A 9,377-nucleotide genomic window follows, 5' to 3' on the forward strand; every position below is an offset into this window, starting at 1 on the left:
GGGGAACACAATACACCATTTCTTTGGAGCAAAGCACTTCCTTTATTAAGTGTACAAAACAAGTGCAAAAATAGTGATTCATAAGAGCTACACAAGCCAGACTTGCCATACAAAAAGTACAGTCATTTAAAGTAGACTCAAACTGAAGGGAAGACAATAAATTGGGTGTTCCAGAGGAAGGAATGCATCAGTGATGCGGCCTTGTGGTTTCAAAACATTGCTCAGCATCAATATGGGTTAAGAGATTGAAAGAATAAGTGCAAGTTGTTGAAGCCAATGACAAAATTCATATGCCCTTGCAACGAAGCACAGCGCAAACATTCAACAAGGTTACCACACTACAGACAACACACATTCTAACAGGACTAATGACAAGGCCCATATTCTACTTCCATTATGATCTCCTAAGACACACACTAATACAGAAATGACAGCTACACATCAACACCATAAGCAACTTGATACAGATTCTGTCAATGATGCAAAGCTACCTATTGGAAAACGGGTTGTATTACAAGGATTTGTCTACGGTTTACCCTTTTAGTCGCATGCATTGCAGACACCTAGTGCATCGCTTGAACTGTAAGATACAGGAGTAATCCAGAAAGTGTGGAAAGCTAAAGTTTCAGAGACCTCGTGAGGGGTGTGAGTGAAGCGGTACTATGTTGGTGTAAAACTGCATCTACTAGGCAATAGTTGTGCAACTCTGGCACTGCTATGTTTTACAACACCAGACAAGCCTGACCTAAGCGTATCGAAGGCAATTTGGGTTGCAGTGCAAAATCAACAGTGAAAAAGGCACACAGCTTGTCGTTTTTTTTCTCTTTAGCGTCGGTGCAGCGAAAACCCTAAAAAGCACCACACACAATTTGTCTTCAGAGTGAACCTACATCCCATTACACCTCAGTCACCCTGACCAACCCCCAACAGACACACACTTTACAGAATGGAACACTTTGCCTTCTTCTTCTTCTCAGGCTCTTTTTTGGCCTCGTCTGCCTCTTTTGGCTTGTAGAAGCTGGAGAAGCAGGCCTGGACTGAGATGGGCTCCCTTAGAGTCAGCAGCCACCGGCCCTTGTCCAAGTAGACCAGGGACCCCAGCTCCATCTCCTCCACCAGCTCCCCCTGCTGGCCGGACTGCAGCAGGACCAGGATGTCAAGCAGGTCCAGGCCCGTCTGGACGGGCTGCACCTTCTCTGCACAGCCCAGACTGATGTGGGCCCTGCTTCCCAGTGGCAGGGCCCCGGCCCCGGGAACGTCGGCCTCCGCCTCCTTCTCGGCGTCGGCCGGCCACAGGTCCAGCTGGGCCTCGGAGAGGGACACCCGGGCCCCCACGGTGCGTGGGGTGACAAAAAGGGCTGTGAGAGAGAGCTCGGACACAGTGCCGTACATGTCCTGAACGGCCTGCGGAGAAGAAACCAAAAACAGGGAAGAACGCAAACGAGGAAGTCAAGAAATAGAATATCATTATGATTCAGGCCATTTTATGATTACATGTTGCAACAAAGTACCCTTTTTGGTTTCTTACCGTTTGTTCAGTGTATTCCTTGGCTCCCTTTGCCTTGCCATTACCACAGTATTTGGTGGTGCAGTGCAGGGACCAATTAGATTTGAAGTATTGTTCCAAGTCAACCTCCTTCTCAGTTTCCACAGGGACTGCAATACAATTCAAGGATGATTAGTTCCATCGTCATCAAAGCCACTCTATATTTACCCACCTTAAAAAAGTGGCTGTAGTATTTTGAATTAAGGCATTAATCATTATCATTTCTTTGCAATCCATTAATGAGTCAAATGCTCTGACAATATCTGGTTTTGAGCTGACTGAGCCTGCCTGCAATCTTTAGATCTCTCCCAGCTATTTCTGACCCATCAGGGCATCTCCTCCCTGATTTCCTTGGAGAATCCATTTTACCTGTCAATAACAGGTGTGCGATTGACTTCTCTTTTGCTCTAACTAGCTCTCTTCATCACTCAAACCGCATCTACAGCTACTGGAGTAAAAGTACTCACAGTCAGCCAAGTGCTTCTTGAAGGCATCCAGGCTGTCCAGGGTCTTCAGGAAGTCCATGGCTGTGCACTTGATCTTGTCCTGAAGGAGGAACCACGCAAAGAAAAGTGGGATGGAGACTTCTTCGAGCGCCACTTTCATGACTTGCATTTGGGCCTCATCGACTCCCCGGCCGGTCCTCTTGACCAACTCTGCCACGTCCCGGCACCACTCGGTACGGGGCTCCAAGAACAGAACCACCCGGCCGTTCTGCTGGGCGATCTGGGCCAGGCGGGCCAGGCGATCGTGGATATGGTTGGTGTAGTCCAGCACCACCATCGAGGCGCCCGTGGCCGGGCCACAGCAGGCGATCACCGCCTCATCCAGGGCCTTGAAGCCTTCTGCAGATGTGACGTCGTGGTCGTCAGCCCTAACGACAGAGCACAGGTTCTGATAAGAATCTGCGATGGCTTGTGCCAGGAAGCTTCTGCCACTGCCAGGGAGGCCACTGAGGACAACCAGTGTGCGAGAGGCATGAAGGGCCATTTTGGTCTGCTCATGTTCCAGGAGGGGGAAAGCCAGGGAGCCCGGAGCAGGGTCCTCCGCGCCCCCTTTGGTGGGCTGCGTCTGATTAACATTAGCTTCCTTCTGCTCATCTTGGTCCATGGCAGCAGCCGCGGTTAAATCAGGCTCGGCTTGTTTCTTGGGTTCCTCTTCCTTCACAGCCTCCACAACCTGTGTGTCCAACACTTCAGCTGACTGCACAGCCTTAGCTGACTCAGTTTGCATGAGTTCCTTTGAACACTCGTCCTTCCCTGACTCACTCTCTACAGGACTCTCCATAGTGTTCAATGGAAATTCTTCCACTGCCTTCTCCTTTGGGGACTCGGTTTTAATCACATTCTCCACAGCCATCTCCTCTATGGGCGTGCCCATCAAAACCTCTACTGTAGGTGCTGGCATCTCCTCTTTGTGGATTTCCACTAACTGCACCACTCTGTCTGAGTCAGGTGATGTTTGATCGGCCAGTTCTGGCACCAGCGCTTCCACTTTTGGTTTAGGATCGCTCTCTACTGATAGCTGCTGTTCAAGCTGGAGCTTTTCCAATTCTGTGCCCATTGTGATTACATCTGGAGGAGAGACAGTTTCTGGAGACCCAGCAGGTGGGCATTGAATGAGTACAGCTTCAGACAGTTCTTCTGCTCCCATAGATTCTTCCACCTTCTTAGACGTGTCCTGTGGTATGTATTGTTCAGGTGCTGAAGAGACCTTTTCTGGGGATCCATCCAGTTGAGGTTGGGCGGGAACCACTTCAGATATTTCTTTAGCCCCCAGAGGTTCCTCCACTATCTCAGCAACATTGTTTGGCATCTCCTGTTCAGGCGCTTCAGAGACCTTCTCTGGTAAACCATCGGGTTGGGGTTGAGCAGGCACTGCCTCAGAAGGTGCTTCGGTTCCAACCGGTTCCTCTGCCTTCTCAGACACATGCAATGGCACGTCTTGTTCCATCAGCAATGTCTCCTCAGCCTTCGTCTCTGGTGTTTTTGCAGATTGCACCACAGATTCTGGCACTTCTGGAAAACCATCATTTTGGTTGTTGTTCACGGGGGACAGCTCTGCCGTAGGATGCCCATTTACTGCCACATGCTCGGGTTCTTCCACCACAGCTGAGGGCTCCGCCTGCTCTTTGGTGTCTGACATATCCATCTTTTCCAGGCTACCCTCCAGCTCCTCGGACATTGTGTTGGAATCTTCTTGGCACTTGTCAGCATCCATATTCTGGTTTCTTTAAACCTGAACACAACACCATGTGCCTTAAAGTTAGAAAAATACAAAGGCCATTACAGCAACAGTAGCATTGCAATCATTACGCGTAAGCATTAACATGGGTTAAAAACACCCTACAATAATTTTTTACAAGCGATTCAACTATTTGGGGTGGGTTGATTGTAAGCAAATAATGTTGCAGTGTGCTGCCAGTTTCACCAGTGGAGCTTTTTCATTAATGTTTAACTAATTCGGTGTACACTGCGAGGAAAACTTGCCCAAAATCTTTGTGAGCGACATTACATATATCCTGCTAACTCAAATGGTTGCCCCGTTGAATTTTCTGTAAATAAACTCCACAGGACGTGAACATCGATTCAATGACGTTTAGACGTCATTGAGTAAGGCAACATCTGTCGTTAGCCAAGCTATAAATGCGGGTTTTATTTTAATCTAACGTAATGAGTTAAATAATGGTTTAAGAAAGGACGACGAGTTGAACAAAACGTCATATATAATCATATCTGAACGTCAATCTATATGGTTTAGGCTAGAGATAGGCCTAGACAAAGACTCAAGTCATGGTTTACATTAGTAAAGGGTCTGAATATAATCTGAGTTTAATTTATTTACAGATTTATTTTAATCCAATACAACGATAGTGGAGTTTACAAATGGTTGACAGAATGAAGGAAAGTGTTACTCTTTTTTTAAATAAAGTAATGGATAATCAATTAGCATTTTCCAACTAGTTTGAAGGGTATGGGTAGCAGGTGTACATGTTAGGGATAACTAACACTTTCGACATATGGTAATTTGACACGGCTTGAGATATGAGGAGTTTAAATGGCGCAGAGAAAGCGTGGTCATCCTTTTGTTGGCCATCACATTGTTCATATATTCAACGTTCATGCCAAATTGGACTGTGATTTGAAAAAGGAAAACGCCACCACAAACAATCTTCCAACATTTTAACTCAAGATACAGATAAAACGGAATTTCCCTATTAAACATGTGCAATGTGGCTGGGGAGTGGCATGCGCACACTTAACGCTCCGCCAGACAAATACTCTGAAAAAAGCATGGCAGTCATCAAAAAATATCGAGCCATATCCGAGTACTACGCCTGCTGCAGTTAATAAGCTAACGATAAACTGTTGAAGTACAGGACACAACAAACGGTTAACTAGACAAAGTAAGTTTCAAACGAGTTTATTTTATTTTTAAAGGGCTTTTGTTTGTTGAAGCTTACCAAATATGCAGCAGTAGAGATGGCTGTGGTATCGCTGACTGACCACACACGCTTGTTTTACTACAATGACAGGGCAAAGCTAGCTCCCGTATGAAGGCTTTGCTGTACAAGAAACAAAACCTAAACTAGTGAGCATGCGCAAGAGCGTCGAGCCAGGGATACGCCCATGATCGAGGAAGATGAGGTAGCGGCTGGGCAACATCGGCACACAATGGAAAGTAATCAACGCTACGGTTATCAAAAAAAATCATCACAGAATAGTGAATATATATTAAACCATAAGATATTGTGAAACAATATTCTAAAATATTAATGCTAAAGGAGAGGAAGCAGGTTACATATCAAAGAGTTGACACGATTTCCCATTTGTTTGATATACAGCTTTTTTATATTTCACATTACTTATGATACATAAGAAATAGTTGTCCAAATGAATGCAAGTTAGAAACCTAATCCAATGGAAAATAAAGCATAGCCTGGACCATATCTTCACACAAGTCATGAAAACAAAGGTCTGTTCTTATTGGGTAACATTTACATAATCAAGTGATAATGGAAATATTTCCATAATCACGTGATAGTAGCAACATATGGAAAGTAAGGTGGTTTCGATTCATGGTATTTTGGTCAGCAAAAATAGGTAGAGAGACAAATAGGTTTGTTTTTAATGTGATTATTTAGACAACTCCAAGCTCATTAAAAAAAAGATGATGATCAGAAACATGAAGGTAGTGGTTGGTCTCTTTTACTGAATTGTCATTTCTTCTGTCAAGTAACACCACATGTTATTTCACAGAATTTTGTCTTGCCAAGGAGAGGGCCTGAAAGAGAATACAATTAGGTTAGGACATCTTAATGAAAACACAGACTCTGAATGAAGATGGACGGATAGATGGAGACTAAAAACCTTCTGAATGGCATCAACGGCAGAGTCGTCTTTAAGCATTTTAGCGCGCTTCAAGGCCTCCTCAAAGTGTGACGTGCTGGACTGGAAGTCCCCAATGTGCACTGAGAAGAGAAGGACGAAAAGGAGCAGTCAAGAGAAAGTAGGCGATAGGTTTAAGAATCTAACCGTACAAGGTGGATTAACTCCACAAGGTCACTACAGGTCATAATATAATACACGATATTAAAAAATGTACTTGTATTTTCTACTATATATATAATTACAATCTGCCTGTGCCACCAGAACGCTGGCATTGAGCAGCCATTTGTCGTCTCCGATCTCCTCTGCTGTGTCAAGGGATCGACAGCCATACTCCCGCGCTTCTGTGTGACGCTTCAGTTCCAGGTAGCAGCGTCCGATCTCATAGAACAACCAGGTCTTCTCCACGCTGTCACGAACCAAAGGAATCTTCTCTTCCCACCTAAAAAGTGGAGGAATGGCCAATGCCAGTTGCATTCAAATGTGCGTTGTTCAATCAACAAACACACACACACATATGCTTTTGTACAACATGCAATGTTTTCTGCTTACACATTAATCGCCTGGGTGAACTTCCCGGTATGGGCATAGACTCGACCAATGTTGTCCAACGCCTGGGACTTTGCATCTGGCAGTTCACTGCGTGATCATCATGGGGTTATATATATATATACTGAAACGCATACGCACACACACAGACACACACTGACCATTGCAATACAAAGGTCTCCTTGATCTACTCACCTGTGTATTGCCAGCTGTAGGCTTTTCTGGTAGTGATTGAGTGCTTGGTCCATCTTCCCCAGGTCCATCAGGGCGTTCCCGATGCAGGAGTGCAGGTTGGCCAGCACCTCGTTTCTATTGGGCAGCTCCTCCTCCGGCCAACCCTGCACTGTCCTCATCACGTGGCGGGCCTCCTTCAGACTCCACTCCAAGTTCCCAGAGGTCAGCGCTAACCAACAAGCAACAACAGCTGAGAAGGATTTTGAACCCCGGTGTTCAGGCCCAATTCCCAAGCTGTTTCCCCCTCATACCAACATGGCCACCTCATCATCCCCTGGGCGCTAATTGGATAGTTCCATTAATCAGCCGTCCACTGTGACCCCACTGTGACCCGACACACACACACTCACAAGCTATGTAAAGCGCTTTGAGGGCCTTGAATAGTTCTATGCAAGTGCAATGAATGATTATAATTATAAATATAATAATAATAATATCTTAGTCCCCAGCACTTATCATCCCCCTCATCCATGTCACCTCCGTCAATCTCCTCCAGGCTCTTCAGCACATACTGGGTGGGATCAGAGGGTGAGCTGTGAAGACGGCCCTTGCTCCATTTCTCCTGCATGAGTTTGCGGTCCCGCTCCCGTGCGTAGATCAACTTCTGCTGCCGCCAGAAGTCAATGCGGCGGTCAAGGTAGCCAACACTATGGAGGATAAGATCCTGCAGGCGCTCTCCGCCACGCATCCTCACCTTTGCCAAGTCTGGACAGCAGAAGGAGAAGTTGACGCACTAGACACACACTGTTACAGTATTTCCTATTAAGGAGCAGATGGCTAGTTTTGGGCATTTTGCTCAAGGATGCCTACAGGTAGTGTGCGGATTTTAAGTTTTAAGATTTTTTAAGATTTTAAGAGTCCCACACCTGAACCACAGCATTATTCTGGCCCTCTGCCACAGTTTTTAAGCAATTATTAACAGTTGAAACTGGAGAAAAACAACAATGCTAAATTTAAGGGATATATAACATAATTAAGGCCGGCATGTTTTGATATCTTTTTGTCAGAACCTTTTAGCATTGTAAACCATATCCTATTCAACGATATCCATTAAAATACAAACATTATGTTGGGGTTGCCAAATGCAATCCAAACCAAACGGCTGACCAAGATCACAACACCTTCGTCTTTCAATAGTTTTTCCAGATACTCCTTGTCGCTGTAGAGCTCTCCAAGAAGCTGTTTGCTGCTTCTTTCCACCTTAGCACTCTTTTGGCTCTGCTGCTTCACATGTCTCCTCTGAGGCTGGGTTGCCGTCACCGGCTGCCCTTTCTTAACCTGCCAAGGGTTTTGTTATGAAATTATAGTTCAATACTGTGGGTTGTCAGTGACCACACGGTAGAAAGAACAATTGGCTATTGTCATGCCTTTATCTGGTCTAACTATATCTGGTAATCAACTCTTTCATTCTTTCAGCAGAAACGCTTCACATTTCTGTTATCTGTGTTTGCTCCAGTATTCTAATTTAGGATAAAAATCTCACCTCCCCCTTACAGAACGATGAGAGGTCTTCTTTGTTCTCTAGTTTTTCTGGGTAAATACAAGTACGATGTAAGTTTTCAGTATAACAAATACAAATAAAGTAGAATACAATTACTAATAAATCAAATCTACTAAGTAATAATAAATAAACAAATGTCTCTTCCCACCAAATTATCAGAAACAGTGCTCCTCTATAAATTAATACTTTGCATCATTTTGTGACTTACTGCCCACAGAGTTCTCAATCGCCTCTTGTGCTTTCTGGATCCCGAGTCTAAACTCTTCAAGCTCTGGACGCAGTTTGCGGCCTCTGTGATAAAACACCAAGGCAAACTCAAGGTCCCCCATGGTGTATAAGGCCTCGGCTTTCTGGTACAGCCCCTTAAGGAAAGAAAAGGTCATGCTTTTTCTTTATCAGATCTATCTCTATCTCTATTTAATTAAGAGTTGTGTTGTCTAGTGATTTAAAAGTAGGGTGCACTTTGTGACGATGTCAACGTTTATTTAATCTCACCTTGAAGAACTCTTTGTCCTCTTTGAGAGAGGTCTCTGCATCTGAGAGTGCGTTGTCAGTATCCCCCATCTTTAAGTAACATCTAGACCTGGCAACAAAGCAGTTCTTGTCCTCTGGTTTGAGAATCAATGCCTCAACAAAGAACAGGAGAATGCAGGTTAGGAACAGGACGACACAGGTCAGCCACAGATAAGGAACAGTTAAGAAACAGGACGACACAGGCTATGTACAGGTTAGGAACAGGTGGAAAATGGCAAGGTACAGGTAAGAAACAGGTGGACACAGGTAAGGAACAGGTGAACACAGGTTAGGTACAGGTAAGGAACGGGTGAACGCATATTAGTAAAAGGTGGCCGGCCTTAGAATATGGTTATTATTACCATGTTATTCTTTTTACTTTTTTTCTTAAATAAATCTAAGCAGCACCAAACTATTTAAAAGATGAATTAAATTTGAAACAGTTCAAGGACCGAAGCTGCAGGATTCAGCAATATCTTCAGCTTACCGTTGAATAGCTTGCTTTAGCCTTCATGTACTCGCCTTTGAGGAACAACTGGTCCCCCTCAGCCATATAGGTCTGGAATGTGCTCCGGGGTCCTTGGTCAACTTCTAAGTCTGACATTTGCATGCAGAATTTCTGTTACATATAATAATAATAGACTAG

The 9,377-nt window shown here is 44.7% G+C and overlaps 2 protein-coding genes across 3 annotated transcripts; both read right to left on the reverse strand.

Annotated features, from left to right (window-relative positions):
* Nucleotides 1-28: 28 nt before the first annotated feature.
* On the reverse strand, nt 29-5,128 carry cnp (2'',3''-cyclic nucleotide 3'' phosphodiesterase). 2 transcript variants are annotated; one of them, XM_079746779.1, is made up of 4 exons: nt 5,010-5,128; nt 2,014-3,804; nt 1,529-1,656; nt 29-1,404 (listed from the first exon to the last, which is right to left on the reverse strand). In XM_079746779.1, the coding sequence occupies exons 2-4, from the start codon at nt 3,764-3,766 to the stop codon at nt 940-942; spliced, it is 2,346 nt and encodes a 781-aa protein (XP_079602905.1). In that variant the 5' UTR covers nt 3,767-3,804; nt 5,010-5,128; the 3' UTR covers nt 29-939. The 2 variants fall into 2 exon arrangements, with proteins under 2 accessions (XP_079602905.1, XP_079602904.1); XM_079746778.1 differs by having other exon boundaries at nt 2,014-3,784; nt 5,010-5,126.
* A 15-nt stretch (nt 5,129-5,143) lies between these two features.
* On the reverse strand, nt 5,144-9,348 carry odad4 (outer dynein arm docking complex subunit 4). The gene is made up of 11 exons (XM_079746780.1): nt 9,219-9,348; nt 8,714-8,845; nt 8,427-8,580; nt 8,201-8,247; nt 7,839-7,995; nt 7,195-7,422; nt 6,679-6,886; nt 6,487-6,573; nt 6,180-6,376; nt 5,917-6,017; nt 5,144-5,830 (listed from the first exon to the last, which is right to left on the reverse strand). Exons 1-11 carry the CDS (start codon nt 9,339-9,341, stop codon nt 5,795-5,797), a joined length of 1,470 nt encoding a protein of 489 aa, XP_079602906.1. The 5' UTR covers nt 9,342-9,348; the 3' UTR covers nt 5,144-5,794.
* Between the last annotated feature and the right edge of the window lie 29 nt (nt 9,349-9,377).

Source organism: Pollachius pollachius (genome assembly GCF_949987615.1).
Source record: "Pollachius pollachius genome assembly, chromosome: 11".
Taxonomy (NCBI): domain Eukaryota; kingdom Metazoa; phylum Chordata; class Actinopteri; order Gadiformes; family Gadidae; genus Pollachius; species Pollachius pollachius.

Bases quoted from the DNA above. Each gene is read 5' to 3' on its own strand.
- cnp (XM_079746779.1), bottom strand. From the start codon at position 3,766: ATGGATGCTGACAAGTGCCAAGAAGATTCCAACACAATGTCCGAGGAG. The intron at 1,657-2,013 runs GTGAGTACTTTT...ATTGTATTGCAG, and splicing joins CAAGAAGCACTTGGCTGACT to TCCCTGTGGAAACTGAGAAG. The intron at 1,405-1,528 runs GTAAGAAACCAA...TCTTCTCCGCAG, and splicing joins AGGAATACACTGAACAAACG to GCCGTTCAGGACATGTACGG.
- odad4 (XM_079746780.1), bottom strand. From the start codon at position 9,341: ATGCAAATGTCAGACTTAGAAGTTGACCAAGGACCCCGGAGCACATTC. The intron at 6,887-7,194 runs GTGACATGGATG...CTTGTTGGTTAG, and splicing joins CCTGGAGGAGATTGACGGAG to CGCTGACCTCTGGGAACTTG. The intron at 6,377-6,486 runs GTAAGCAGAAAA...TCCACTTTTTAG, and splicing joins TTCACCCAGGCGATTAATGT to GTGGGAAGAGAAGATTCCTT.